At 45.0% G+C, this 15,703-nt stretch overlaps 1 protein-coding gene across 4 annotated transcripts in view; it reads right to left on the reverse strand.

Annotated features, from left to right (window-relative positions):
- LOC135378262 (neural-cadherin-like) overlaps positions 1-15,703 on the reverse strand; it is a 366,541-nt gene that overhangs the window by 268,660 nt on the left and 82,178 nt on the right. For all 4 annotated transcript variants that reach the window (XM_064611240.1, XM_064611242.1, XM_064611241.1 and 1 more), the window contains exons 8-13: positions 9,460-9,698; positions 9,224-9,349; positions 8,336-8,674; positions 7,625-7,815; positions 3,896-4,268; positions 1,818-2,004 (exon numbers count right to left, since the gene is read on the reverse strand). In XM_064611240.1, coding sequence (XP_064467310.1) covers positions 1,818-2,004; positions 3,896-4,268; positions 7,625-7,815; positions 8,336-8,674; positions 9,224-9,349; positions 9,460-9,698 — 1,455 coding nt within the window. The remainder of the gene's footprint in view (positions 1-1,817; positions 2,005-3,895; positions 4,269-7,624; positions 7,816-8,335; positions 8,675-9,223; positions 9,350-9,459; positions 9,699-15,703) is intronic.

Here is a 15,703-nt window from a genome sequence, read left to right on the forward strand (position 1 = left end):
TAGTATTAACAACCGATCTCTCTTGGAAATCTCACATTAAGCATGTCACAAATAACGCAAACCGCACTCTTGGATACATTCGGAGAAATTTTGCAATGTGCCCGGTTCACCTTAAGTTAACACTATATGAAACCCTCGTCCGGCCGAAATTAGAATATGCATCATCCGTCTGGGATCCTGATCACTCCACTTTAACAGAGGAATTAGAAGTGATCCAAAATTGTGCAGCTCATTTCATTTTATCAAACTACAACCGCACAGCTAGCGTATCCTCGATGAAGCCCTCACTGTCATTAGAACCATTATCAGCGCGTAGAAAAATTGCTAGATTATCTCTTTTCCACGCCATTTATTTCCATAACCCTACCTTAAAGGAACAATTGCTTTCCTCACCACCATACATCTCATCTCGTATTGACCATCAATTCAAGGTAGGAGTCCCGCATTGTTGTACAAAATCCTTTCCGAGTTCTTTTGTACCACGTACCAGTAATGATTTGAACCGCCTTGCGTCGTCGGCCTTTTCTGTTAATCCTAATTACTTTCATAAGATCATTGTAAACCATGTGTAACCACTCCCCTCTGTAATGCTATGCCTTGAGGGTATAAAGAAATAAATATTGTAAACCTTGTAGGGGTGAGGCATTTTCTTTTTCTATTTTGATCTGCTCCCCGATAGTTTTCCCGATAGCCAACTATCGGCAGTATACTATCAATGGTTTTCTTCCTATCGATAGTACTATCGATAGTTTTGCATCACTAGCAGCAGCAGCTTTCACGCGAAAGAAAGCTGGAAGCATAGTACTCAGTGTGAGTCCTTGGATGGTGCAGGTTCAAGGCTGTAATGAGAGCAGTGGTGCCTTCTCAGAATTAGCTAACAAGGACATCATTTTCGAGAGACGTCGTGCCGCGTGTCTACCACCTGCCACAACAAAAGAGGACAGATTACGCCGACAGCACCAGTGTGACAGCGTCGCGTGTGATATATGGACGTCGCCAACTTTTTGAGTCTGATATGCAGCCTTCTAACATCCACTATCGAGCTCAAGATGTTGCTGTCAAGCATGTGCTACATGACACGGAGTCAGTAAATAATGTGAAAACCTCGAGTCTGGGACAGTCGCACGACGTCAAATTTAACGTCTGCCATGAGGAACCTGACAATGTGTGGGGTACACTGGAAACTGTAGCAGTGTAAATTGTCTCATGGGAGTGGCAACGTTTTCCTCATCCATTCATAGAGCCTGAAGTTTTCAGGAAATAGTTTTTCTAAATTCGGGGGGTAAAAATTGGGTAAATCAACATGTGCTCTAAATTCATGCGAATTCAGGTGAAAAAAACTTCCAGTATGCTAAATTCAGAGAGAAATCGGGCTCATTTACCCAAACGAAGTGTACTGGTTTGGTACAAACTGCGATGTAACTGCAAACAAGTTAGTGTGCAAACTGCAACAACTGTGTGTAACTGCAAACAAAAACAAGTTAGTGTGCGTTCCTACAGACGTCTCAGTGAGGGCAATTTGCCGGGTAAAAATCGAGTTTCACCCTAAAGAGGAGACCTTCAATTCGTGGTGCAAATTCGGGGAAGAATCGGGTTAAACCCCAAAACTTCAGGCTCTATCCATTCATAGTTGATGCCTCCCTACATAATTTTTATTATCAATATGTGGTTGTACGTGCTGCATGTGCACATCCCAGTAGACAGCATTGCTTAAAGTCATTATTCAATTCAATATTCAAAGTCATATTCGATTCGTATTCAATATCTTTATGGTTCGCACAGCCCTAAACAAAAGCAATGGAAACGTGCAGACTGACCTGAATTTGGCCTGTTGTCAGTCATATGTGGCCTGGCTGATGGTGCCCCGTCCTCCGCACGGACTAGGATGGCATATGCCATCTTCTCTTCTCTGTCGAACTCTACTTTGGTGTAGATGTCGCCAGTTTCGCGGTCAATGGAGAAGTACTTGTCCCCGTTGTCCCTCGACTCAATCGCGTAGTACACCTGAAGCAGAACAAAAACCATTACAGCTGACAAACAAACAAACATTTACAGGAGCAGCCAAAGCAGTGCATGCACTTCCACTGTTAAGCAAGAACCCCAGATTTTCCAAGGTTGCGGGAATACCTGCACGTGGTGCTGAACTTAGCATCATCTGTTCTCATATGCCAGGCTCGCCAGCTGGGTGGCAAATCTACGCCCACTGTTTACATACTGACATCTACATAACGTGCGGGTTTACAACCCAGAGTCACTGCACACCATGCTTCAAACTGTTTCGGGTAGGAATAGCTGAAGCATTAGAGAAAGCCACAGCTGCTTCTTCAGCATGTAATACACTCAAAATTCCTACAAGAAGACATGGCATGTACCACATCATCAACAGCTATTCGCCTGGGTATTGAAGCGTGGCACGCACCCATTCAAATGACTTGTTTTCACGCTCATTTAAGGCTGCAAGAGCCCTGTCCACCTGTCACACGGGCATTGTGTGATACACACTTTACATAAACAGAGGTACAGTTGAGCCTGGTTATAACAATGCCGACCGAAACAAGGAAATCCTATCATATCAGAGTACGTATCGTTATATAAGAACTTCCATAAAATCGACTGTCAGGATCATATCAACAAAGTAGAACGGTATGAGAAGAATGCCACTGAACATGCACATTTGTTGAAAGCAACATTTTGTGTCACATTCCATGGTAGCTTAACCAGCCAACAACATAACAGCCGATACCACGAGGGTACTCAGTATTGAAATCGTTGTCCGTTGGAACTCGTCTCGTCCTCGTCTTCAACACTTGTTTCAGTGGCAATGCGTAACTCTCTGCAAACTCCCATTTTGGAAGGAACTGTACTTCGCAGCGAGGTTTTACACTGGTACGCCAGTACAAAATTCGTCAAGTACACGCAACTTCATTTCGAGGCACGTGCCTTTTCTCAACAAAACAGTTCCCAGAGTATCACTGCACACAGCAACCCAGAAAAAGCTTCAGCGTGAGGGGATGATGTGGAGTGAGAGCACCTCAGCTACTTCTTGCTAGAGTCTTAAAAGTTGCACACTCTGCAACACGCACTTCTAATTCCTGTAGGCTGTACGCAGTTAAACTCTTTTCACTCGCACTTCAACGATATTGCAGGCTATGGTTCTTGAAAGTGCCTCTTTCCTTAGTTTTCAATGAAAATTTGGAATCTTGCTTCTCAGTCTGAGTTTTACCGGCTGTCAGGAGAATTCTGATTGCCACACGCGAGCAAGCAATTTCATCACGATCGCTACAATGAAGTCTCGTGTACTTGTGCTTCAATGGGCGAGCTCACGGGAACCGACAATATGATTCTAATATGTATCAGTAGAGCCTGAAGTTTTTGGGAAATATTTTTTCTAAATTTGGGGGGTAAAAATCGGGTAAATAAACATGCGCACTATATTCATGCGAGTTCGGGTGGGAAAAACTTCCAGTATGCTAAATTCGGGGAGAAATCTGTCTCAGTTACTCAAACTAACTGTAGTGGTTTGGTACAAGTGGTGATGTAACTGCATTTCCTGCCAAACAAGTAAGATAGTTCATTCCTACAGACATTCCGGGACGGCAACTTCCCGGGTAAAAATCGGGTTTCACCCTAAAGAGGCAACCTTCGATTCGGGGTGCAAATTCGGGGAAGAATCGGGTAAAACCCTAAAACTTCACGTCTATGTATGAGTTATCGTTATACTGAAAATTGTAATAAACGGACTTGAGTACACTATGAAAAAAAGGACTGCGTTTCCAACACGGACTTCCATTCCCAATTAGGAGTGCATAAAACATAGTAGTGATTGTGAGCTGGTATTCCTGGACTCCAAGTAGCTGCAGGAGCCAGATGCCAGTATGTCACAGCCAAGACCTACCTTGTTGTTTGGATATGTTCCATCCTTGTCGACGGCCTGGACTTGCGTAACTTTCGTCTTTGGTGGCAGCCCTTCAAGTACAGTTTCTTGTTCCCGTTCAATGTATAGAGGGATTTCATCGTTGACATCTTCCAACACTATGTACACTGTGGCTTCAGAAGCCAACTGCTGCACACCATTGTTCTCCACACGCACCGTCAGGTTGTACTGTTGAATTTTTTCATAGTCCAGGGGATAATTCACTACCAGTTCTGCCACAGTGTTTCCATCCTCCACCTTCTGGTTCAGGTAGAAGGTGTCCTTCTTGTTGGTCTGCTCCGTACTCCCTTTCATAAGGGTGTAGAACACCTCAGGGTTGTCAGGGATGCCAGACCTGAAAACAAAATCAGGAATACGAATGCTCATGTGCCTCACAAGGAAAACACAGTACGTACAGCACAAACCACTTAGTACACCATGAATTTTTGAGTTCACATGCAGCGATAGTTTTAGTTCACATGTAGGACAGGTGGGAAGGTGGCGACTTATCCTTGAACATTTTACCACGCAGACAATTTAGGTTACGAGTGTTGACCACAAGCGGATGAAATTCTGTCTGGGTGAAATTGCAGTTGTCTAACATGGTCACAGCACAGCCTTCATGTTGCTTTGGTGACACTCACAGTTCAGGGAGCGATGTGAGCGGCATAATCCCCGAGTTTGGTGTGTAGACAAGGAGATGAACAAAGAAACGTACAACAGAGGTCAAGGCTTTTGAGACTCATGTGTTTTACGTTTCTTTGTTTGCTTCGCTGTCTACACCCCAAACTCAGGGACATGCTCCCACACCAAGTATACACCAGCTTGCTTGCATACTCCTTTTATGAACTTGGAGTGAAAAATGAAGTTACAACGATGAATGATTTTTTTACTCCAAGATTAGACCACTGGACTGTGTGCTTTTTTTATTACATTTTCTTCCTTTTATGATCAGAGGCACTGGTCTACCACAGTCACCGACCGATATTTAGGACTCCCAAAATTCGGTCGAACCTCTATATAACGAATTTGTAAATGCTGATTCTTTGTTTCGTTAAATAGAGCAATTCATTAAATGGAACATGCCAAGTGAAACAACGATGGCCGCTGCCACTACCTCCGCCGTGCGTACCGCAAAACACCATTTGTCATAAAACAGGTATCAATACGTGAAGGGCACAAAATATAGAGCTTTATTCATCTAATAACGCTAGGTAATATGTAATTTATGCAAAATATCACTTGGAGAGTTCGTAACTTTCGTAACTCCGGTCTACTGCTTTCTCCTGGTTCTCCTGCGCGCTCCCGTATAGACGTTTCTTGGTTGGTTCACCTGCGCTCATGACGCACATGATGAACAGTTCCGGAAGGAACGAGATACACCGTCGTTGAACACCGAAAAGAACGAGAAATGGGTACATATCACGTACACCAGACGTTTGTGCCGATGGAACTTCGACCAGTGGTGGCATCGTGCCTATTTAATCACCATCGGCGTTGGCATCAGTGGTGCTAACAAAAGCAAGTAAACACAGCACAAAACCACAACCTACTGTCTTTGGCATCAACAAAAGCACATTAGGCTTTGCGAGAGGCAAACAATGTGCGAAAACAGGTCCAAAATGGTGTCGGCGTACCGAAAATTACTAACAGCGGCGGTCGCACATATCTGCACGCTCATTTTACGGCATGCCTACAGCACGTGACAACCGCAGTAACAAACGAAATCGCGCGTGAGGACAACGGAGAGGGAAGGTTTCGCGGTTTCCCCTCCACTTCTTCGTGGTGAAGGGGGAAAAGCATGTGTTGAAGGCTTTTGCCGCTGAGAGACTTCGTTAAATAGAGGCGACCAAAGGAATGTATTTCGTTAAATCGAGCGCAAAAGTACACTGGCGTCTATGGGGACGTGTATGAGCGACGGAAATTCTGCGTTGAATAGAGGATTTCGTTAAATTGACATTCGTTATTGCGAGGTTCAACTGTATTTCTGCTTCCAATATTTCGGGCCATGATTCAGACAGACTGCCCGGTTTTTCGAACCATTTCGCTCCAAGCATTTTTTTTTTTTACTTTTCGTCTTGCAAGAGCCAAAACAGACTCACTACAGTGCATTTTGGGACTCAATATTTTGGACTGTGCCACGAAAGGAAGCGCAGCATGTGCGAAGGTGGAGGTTAGTAGAGTGTGCATTAAGGCTGTGCAAATAGTGATTTTTGGGTTTGAATCTAATACGAATCGAATAGTAAAATCTTCGAATAGTAGCGAATCGAATAATGTCGAATACCACACAAAAATGTGCTTATTACTGAATAGTAAGCAAAAGCTTTCATTGAAAACTGGTGCTCAGTTGACTCAGGTGAGACTGACTGCAAACTATATACACATATTTCACTGATGAATACGATTGTGCTAGCATTGTCCTGAAAATTGTAATTCCAGACATAACGTAGCTGGCTGTGTGACTAAATCCCTCTTTCTATGCCATCATAGCTGGTCCAGCCAAAGCTCAAAATAATTAAACTAACTTAGACATCCCTGCCAACATTTGCTAAAATATTTCTCAAAAGTGGCAATTTTCAGTGATCCCGCAAATCGCATTTTTAAACCATGCCTGCAACCCCGCGGCACTGGCAAAAGTGTAAACTAGGCTTCGCCTGACGCTCGGAGACACGAGGCGAAGCCAACTTGCAGAATATCGCCACGTCCGCACGCGCAAAACTGTAATGTAAGCTTCACCTAACACTCAGCAGCATGAGGTGAAGCCACCTTGCAGGATATATTTGGGGCGCAGAATTGTGAAGTAGGCTTCGCCAAACGCTCAGAGGCATGAGTTGTAGCCAGCTTGCGGAATTTCGAATATATTCGAGTATTCGATGAAATCTTATTCGGTTCGAATACGAATAGCGCGGTACCGTTATTCGGTACGAATATCGAATATTTCGAATATTCGCACACCCCTAGTGTGCATTGCCTCTCCGTTTCAGACGTGTTCCAAATCTTCAGGATAGCTCATGACAATGACAGTGATGAAGATGTTGCCGTTGCGCCCCCATCAACTGCAGCGATCCTTACGGCCATTACTATGCTGATGGACAGGTACCACGACAAGGCTGCGCTTTCAGAAATTCGCCGCGATGACTCCTTCAAGTCCGAAAAGTCGGTCGGTGACTGTACATTTGTCAAAGTGGAATTAGTGGTGTAAGAAAACACTGTTTTTTCCAAGGACCTACAAGTACTGAAATATTCTGAACACGAAAATAGTGAATAATAATGTACAAATATAAAAAATTGGCCTATCTTTGAAACCATAAACAATGCCCCACACTGACAAAAAATGATTACAGTGAAATCCCAGTGAATGTAACTGTGTAGAGCTGTGCAAATAGCAAAATTTGCAAACCAAATACAAATATCTCACCTACACTCTGAATTCCAAAATGTTGAATATCAGATTTTTCAAACTATTGTGCGTAAGGAAATCTAGCCAATTTCTACTTAATTTTTCAGACATTCAGATGCCTCTAGTCTTCACAAGTTTCGACTTCATGCTCTCAGTATCGATACCAATGGGTGTGCCTTCACACTTGCACCCCCTTCACATTAAGCCGACACCACCTCCAATGTAAAGCAACGACTCCAGTGTCACAACGGAAGGGGTGGCATTACATTCAAGGGCATAGACAATTTATATAGTTCTGTAGTGACTCTTACTTGGCCTTGATTGAGATCACACGGCTGCCAACTTCCAGATTTTCCTTGATAAAAATTGGCCCATAAACAGGCTGGTCCCAGATTGGTGGGTTGTTGGCTCGGTCCACCACATCTATCACTACTTCCACTGTCGCCTGGTGCTGAGGGACTCCCTTGTCCAGAGCTATGGCACGCAGTTGATACTGGTCCCTCTGAAAAAATAACGAAAATGTTGCTTGATCATGCTAGGATGTCAAGCTGTAAAAACCAATTTTAGCATTAAAATGTGTAAATATTGAAATACAGTAGAAATTATTGAATTTCCTGATTTTCCTCCATTACTTTGAATGTGAGGTTTGACCAAGTGGAGTTTATTGCATGTCTGTGTATCCCAGAAGCTCTGCCATTTAGCGTAAAGTGATTTCTTGAGTGCTGACCTGATATCTTGGATAGGGATTTCAAATGGGGTAATGTCACTGGAAGTTGCAGTTGCAGCAGCCTGGTCTGCTAATTCATTACCCAATATACCAGTGTGGCTTGGCACCCAGCACAGGATAACAGAATAACCCCTCTTCTGTGCAGTGCTAGCCAAGGATTGTGCGCGTTGCACAAGGAACCACAAGATATGGGTTTCTGCAGCATGCTAGTCTTCCACCCTTCATTCCAGCATGCCAGGTAAAGCAGGGGAATACAACTACACTTTTGGTGGAAGAAAAGAACCATTTGACTCACATCAAGCGCTTTTCGTAGACTGATCCAGCCAGAGTCGGGGTTGATGGAGAAATAATCGACATCGCTGGGGTCATATGGGGCAGTGAGGTTGTACACGATAGCCCCATTGTTGTCCGCATCTTCATCCGAAGCAGACACCCTTAGGATGTGAATGCCCACTTGCGTGTCCTGCTTTACATTTTCTCTGTATTCTTGACGATCAAAGAGTGGAGGGTTATCGTTGATATCAGTGATTTCTACTTTGAAGGAGCATACGCCCTCTAGTGGGGGGCTGCCACGGTCTGTTGCTTTCACAGTCACGCTGACAAATCTGCCATCTTCTCCTTCACGATCAAAAACCTGCAAAGCACTCTCTCTTAGTTCAGCCCAAAGACACCCACATCAAAAAGGATAGCTCTAATCATGCAGGACTACAATTAGAAAACTTTAAGGTCTTGGCAAGTTTATACTGAACTATTAGCAGCAGCACACAGGGGCTATGAATGTATTCACTCATCACAAATGGTTACGTTATAAGAAAATCCCACATAGACAAAAATTTTAAATGCAGTCATGTTAAGAATTAGATTACCGGTAACATTTTACATGAATACATCCCCTTTGCATTATAAACCATTTAGAGAAATCCCTTGCATATTGAGTGTACTTTTGAATTGTCTCCCTGTAAGAAGAATGTGCATCAGGAAGGCATTGAAAATCCTAGAAATCCACTGGAATTCCAGAAGACAATGCTGAGAGAGTGAAATTCTAGATGCAAGAAACATTGCAAGAATCATGTACTACCATCAAAAAGGAACATGCTGATATCATGTTCTACAGAGCAATAAGTCAGTTACATTTTCTAGTGAAATGCAAAAACGGAGGAGAGAAGGTCAATCCAATACCAACCTTATTGGTGCGGATCTCCCCTGTAAGTTCATCCACACTGAACTTGGTCCCCTTCTGGTTGGGCTGCTGCACTATGGAATAGCGAACTTGCCCATTGTGGCCTTTGTCAAGATCTTTAGCTTTCACCTAGGCCATCAGAAACCACACTCAATAAGGACATCTCTGGATACCAATCGCACACGTAATCATTGGAATGAGATACTGAAAGCATACATAAAGGTAAATGCAACTCATACCTTGATTACAGAGGTACCGCTCTGAGCACCTTCTTCCACTTTGGGGGCATAAGTATGGCACTCATCAAACACTGGTTTATTGTCATTCACATCAGTTATGAACACCACAACCAGGGCAGTACTGGTGTGCGGAGTTAAGGCCCCATTACGACAACAAGCACCATCATCGCGTGCTGTCACATTGAGCTCGTACTTGTCTTTGTCCAGTTGTATTGGTCCATTGATAAGTCGGATCACACCTGAAGAACAAGAAGTCTAATGAGAACCACAACTCACGTAATGATGAAAAGATGTGAACTGCACTAATTATAGTACCCTTAAAAACTGATTATGATGGAATTACATTAAAGCACTTGCGAAATATGTGTCAGCTTGCCCAATTCCCACAAAATGTATACACTGGGGAATTATTCTACCTATTGTCTGGAAAGCCATGTCTTCCAACTGTATAAGCAGAAAAATATGCATCATTGCTATGGAGCATCTCTCTGTGCATGGAAAAATGATGTGAGCCATTTCAGCTGAAACCAGCCGGGCGTGCAGCTCAACCCTCCTAGATTTTTTCTGATAAAAATTGTATGCATTCCTACGGGGACGTGTGTGTGTGTGTGTAGGATATAAGCTTTTCGTCTTCCAAGTCTTTCTTCATCTAAGAAAAGGGAAAGGCTCGGCCTGATTTACCGAAGGGCACATGGAACAAGAACAGATCTGGGCCTGTTTACATAAAGGCCAACCAGCACACGACGTTTTCTGGATGCAAAAACACCGAGCGCTCGGCGTTTTTACGTTCTGCTCCGCGAACAATAGCCGTCGAGCGGGGATGCCGACAGCTGAGGTGAACAGATCTGAGCGGCAAGCAGAGGAAGCGACGTGTCCGTCTTGACAAATTGCATGCCATGCCGGAAACGACAGTCTGCACAGCTGCCCAGCTGTGTTGGCATGGACGGCGTGGAAGCAGACGCCAAGTACGCGCAAGTGGAAGACAGAATGAAGTGGACCAGACAGAATGGGCTGCAGGCAGGAACGGGACAGAAAATAATTGGGGACATGGGGGGAATGTGCGACAGAAGGCATGCCATCCCACTTGCTAGACACTGATCGATTACTGTTTCCATCTGAGGTAGAAATCGCTGCACCCAGTAGGACGTTTCGGACAGTATGATATAATCTTCATCTTGTTATGCCAACTGAAGTACTTATTATATTTGCTTTTGTGCCTGCGTCGTCAGTTTCTTGTCGTGACTCATTTCTTCTTGACGAACTGAAATGGCTACATCAGCGGGAGTCCATAGCGGGAGAACAGCGGACGGAAGCAGAAATACAAGCAAGAGATTTCAAGAGATTTCCACGACGATAGTCGGTGCACCGTGTTTGTCGCCTTTTGTTACCAGATCGCATTTATGCAAGGTTATACTGCATGTTTTTCAAGCGATACCTGTTGCATATGTTATGCCAGCCTATACTAGCTGGCACTCGTGATGACAAATACCACTAGGGGCCGCAAACACAAGCGTTGTGCCGGGTCCTAGGCTGCATCCAAAAAACGCCGTTTGCGGGTGGGCTCGACGTTTCGCCGTCAGGAGTGACGTCACGACCACAAAGCTCAGTGCGCCGAGAAAACGTCGTACACAGTTCCGGCTTAAAAGTTGAGTAAAAGTTTGAGCCTCGTACTCAAAAGCCTTGGCACTGCATTGAGCATGCACTCGTTCGTGTGGGAAGCTCTGCTGAAGGTATTCAGATCGAGTGACACTCACACTCAGGGTTGTTAAAGTTACTTTTCAAAAGTAACTGTGTTACAGTTACAGATACTCAGCTTCAAAAGTAATTAAGTTACAGTTAGAGTTACTGACATGAAAAAATACCGAGATACAGTTACAAATACCTTGGAAAAGTATCCGAGTACGGGTGGAGTTACTTTTTGCAATTCTGTACGCGGACCATATCTTTCGCCTTTAGCTCATAATAGGTATCACTCTAGAGCCACAGAGACATCCCTTCTTGGGTAATCGGACGTAATTGCGGGCAAAACATTGAAAGGAACGCCTAAACTGCATGAGGGTAACCGAGACAAGGACAGGTGAGACGCTTACAAACTTCGTCTTCGGCTCACAGCGGAGACATTTCAGCTCAAGCTTCCCGTTCTCCTTCGTTCCGATGAATTTATGCTCTCGATATTGTGGCCACGGTACCTCTGACAGAACGGAGGCAACTTTGCTCAGGTTGCTCGGAGTTACAGCCTCACAGAAGGCGTCTGCGCCCGAGGTGGCGTCGACGCCTTCAAACTCTGCCATTCTCTTCACTACTGCCAAGGCCGCCAAGGGAGTGGCAAGGAACAAGGAATGTCACGTGCTAGTGCGAGGGCGTTAGGCGTGCGCAGCAGCAAGGGCGAGGAGGAGTGGAGCTCGTGCCTGGTGTCGGCTAGGGAGCCTCGACGGGTTGCTGCAGCTTCTCACGCGCATGGAGGATCCCTTGTGTCGACGACGCCTTCACGCCACCTTCTGCTCGGCGACGGTGTTTCGTTGTTTTTACTCAAAAAATACTCAAAAAGACAGATACAAATTACTGAAAAAGTAATTAAGTTACAGTCAGACGTGCGTGTTTGAAAATGTATCTAATATTTCCTCAAGATACACAAAAAGTATCTAAGTACACATACTCAGATACTTTTACTAAGTTACTTAACATCCCTGGTGGCACTTTGTCTAATCCCACAGTACGGGGCCAAGTGACTGTGTTGGCAGTAACGTTAAAAGGCTGGCAGGGCTAGCTTACAGCACCCATTCAGTGCACGTAGTCAGACACCTTCACAGCTGGACGAAAGAAAACTTGAAAAAAAAAGAAGAAAAAAGGAAAACTTGTGCATGCGCTGTGAGTCTCCACCATACGGTTGAAAAAGGTATGTCCCATCTAGGCCACCAGAAGGTGCCATTACTTTGAGCCTATATCCTTTACTCAGATATATGCAACCAAAACATCCATCTCCGGTGAAAGAATGGCAGTGTACATGCTGACTTTCTTTTTTTGCTTCCTGCAGCACAACAAGACTACAATAGATTGTTTCGGAAATATTGTCCCAACGCGCTCCGCACCAACATTTATTATTAACTAGCACAGGAAGATCCGTAAAAAACAGTGGTGGAAAAACAGTGAGGAGAAATTAATTCAAAGTATGATAATGCCACCTGACAGAGCGGGATGTGAATGCCCTAACGCAATTTTTTTTCTTCTTCAAGAAAAAATAGACCTGTAGATTTTTAATGTGTTATAGGAGATGGTCTGTTCTACAAATCACTTTTTTTTTTCACTTCCTAGACATCACGCACGTCAAAAGACTATCTCAAAAGTGACGTTTTTTACGTACTGTCGATATTCTCAATCTTTTAAACAATGGGTACAGGCTAGCTTCACATTTTTAGGCTTAACTGATTTCTATGCAATAGTTCATGAGCATAGATAATATCTGGCTTTTGCGATAATTGGTAGAAAAGGTGGCAAAACCTTGAGGACTGACACTGGCATGTCTCGTAATAATAATAATTGTGGGTTAAGGCGGCGATTTGGGCAAGTTGGTACGTAACTACATAAAAACAGCGCAGAGACAGGACACGAAGAAGAAGAAACAAGTGCACACACAGAGCGCTCACTAGCAACTGAAGCTTTACTTCCCAAAGGGGGCAAAACCGAAAAGGAGAAAAGAACATGAAAGGAGGACAATCAAGAACACTCTTGAAGATAACTAATCTCTTTGTACAATAGGTCCACTGACGGCTTTCTGACACATCTTTCACCTCTATTATGAATTTGTGCTCCTTCGTAAATTTCCCTGGCGAGCCTGTCGGAGTAGCTTCTAAGCACACGTGCGTCTTCCAAACGAGGCCGGCATCCGCAATCGCGGCAGTGCCTGGCCAGGTTTCTGCCTGTGTGGGTTTGCAGGGAGGATGAGTCTTCGCGCAGCCTGTCATTCAGACACCGTCCTGTCTGCCCCACATGACTTCGCGCAGTCAGAGGAACGTCATGAATAACATTATACTTGCACTGAATGAAAGGCCTTACATGCTTTTTGTTGCATCCGGAAGCAACGGCTTCCTCACTGTTGACGTGTCGACACAACCCGCCTAACTTGTTAGGTGCAGTGAATACAACGCTAACACCGGCACGCTGGGCAACTTTATGTTGGGGGAAATGGTGTGGATATATGGAATGGCCGCTATCCTGGATGGGCAATCATGCCTGAGTGCCTCTGTGTTTTTTGTGCAACTTCCTGAGGAGAACCTCAGCTAAGCCTCTCATCAGCTGAATGGGAAAGCCCGCAGTCTCAAGCCTCAAAACTTGTGACTGGAGGCTCCGCTGAACTTGATGTGGGCATGAGCGTTTCACGGCGTTTTCCATTGCCGATAGTGCAATACTGCGTTTCACCAGCTTAGAGTAGACTGACGAAAACGGCAAAAGGCCCTTCTTAGAGCGTGGGGCGCATGTGCAGCACAGGTGGTCAGGCTCGATGGAGAGTTCGAGGTCTAGGAAGCTTCGTCGATGTTCCACTGGTAACTCCTTCGTGAGTGTGAAAGGTGAGAGGGTGCGCTGGAAGAACTATGTGGCCTGTGCGCTTGTCCACGGGCACGTTCTCAGTGTCAAAGACGATCAAGTCATCGTCAACAAACTGGAAAACCCTGGAGACTCCCATATCGCGTAGGAACGTTCAAGCCACCTGTCGTATCTTGCCAGCAGCAAGTTGCTGAGCACGGGGGCAAAGCATGAACCAATGCAAACTCCGGCTCTTTGTGAGTACACTCCTCCCAAAAACTCGACCACAGTTGATTGAAGGTACAGTCTGAGGACTGCTAGGAAGGTGGAGACAAACTCCCACTTCATCTTGAAACCGAACTGTTCTGTAACCGTTCGGTTTCAAAATGAAGTTGGAGATGTCACCACCTACGCCATGTCTCCTTGTACGCCATGTCTCGCAAACGGAAAGCGTTGTCTTTGGAGATGAAAATGCAGATCCTGCAGGATGTTGACAGCGGCACGAAAAAGAAGAATGTCGCCGAGAAGTACGGGATTCCTGCCAACACCCTTTCAACGATTCTGAAAGCAAGGGAGAACATCGAAGCAAGCTTTCACCAAGGCTGGGCACAAAGTGGAAGCCAGCTTGTGGAAGCGTCTGCAAATGGTGGTGGAGGTGACTTTTCAAGATTTTGTGTTGGCCGACGACGAGGTCGTGGTGGCAGCTGAGCTATCAGACAGTGACATAATCGCTGCCGTCACCACGCAAAACACGATGTTTGGAACTGACGCAATCAGTGATGACGACTGCAGTGACAGCGAAAACAAAGGCACGGAGAACTCTCGCGTAACCAGTGCCGAGGCGCTTAGCATGGTGCGGACATTCAAGGACTTCCCCTTGGAACACCCTAAGGCGTCAGAAGCAGATGTTTGCAACGGACTTCGTTGTCTCGACAAGGTGAGCGACATCGTTGTGCGCAATGCTATCGCGACGAGGCAACAAGTGATAACAGACTTTTTCAAATAAATATGCTTTTTCGAGTGCTCATTTTGTGTTGTAGCCTGACTATCATATCACAGCGTGGTGCACGCACTTGTTAGTAGCTTAGTGGCAATCTCCTGCATTTTCTGGAGGCATTCTTTTAGTACGAATTTCGGATACAGTGAAACCCGCGTATAACGATATTGACGGTAATCGCGAATTCCATCGTTATACGGGGTACATCGTTAAACGAGGGCTGACCTAAATAGCGCGTCCCCGGAAAGTCGCGCGCCACCCCGCGTGTAGCAAAAGAAAAAGAAACAGATGCTAAAAAAAAAAGCGAAGCTGTTTGACATCACAGTGGCTTGGGAAAACAGCGATCAGAACTCGTGGAGGGAACCAGACAACATAGCAGGACAACTTCTGGCAACACTACAGGTCACCATTCCGCAAGTCGGCTTCACCTAACGCCTGCGTGCTCTAGGAGAAGCTCGCTTTAGAACACTGTCGCGCGACTCGCGGGTGGAAAGCACGTGCTAGGCCTTTTGAATCATCTCGCGAATTTGAGCAGCATTGGCCAAATACGGAGACATAAAAGCGTTGCCACCTACCTCTTTCACTGACAGTATTGGAAAATGAACAGTCGCTGTCTATTTTCTTGCCTCAATTTTTATTTTGGTTTAATTCTTTTGATGTGAATTTCGGATTATACGAATTTTTTCCGCTACCCCGTGAGATTCGCAGCATCGAGACTCTACGGTA

Source organism: Ornithodoros turicata, chromosome 1 (genome assembly GCF_037126465.1).
Source record: "Ornithodoros turicata isolate Travis chromosome 1, ASM3712646v1, whole genome shotgun sequence".
Classification (NCBI taxonomy): Eukaryota; Metazoa; Arthropoda; class Arachnida; order Ixodida; family Argasidae; genus Ornithodoros; species Ornithodoros turicata.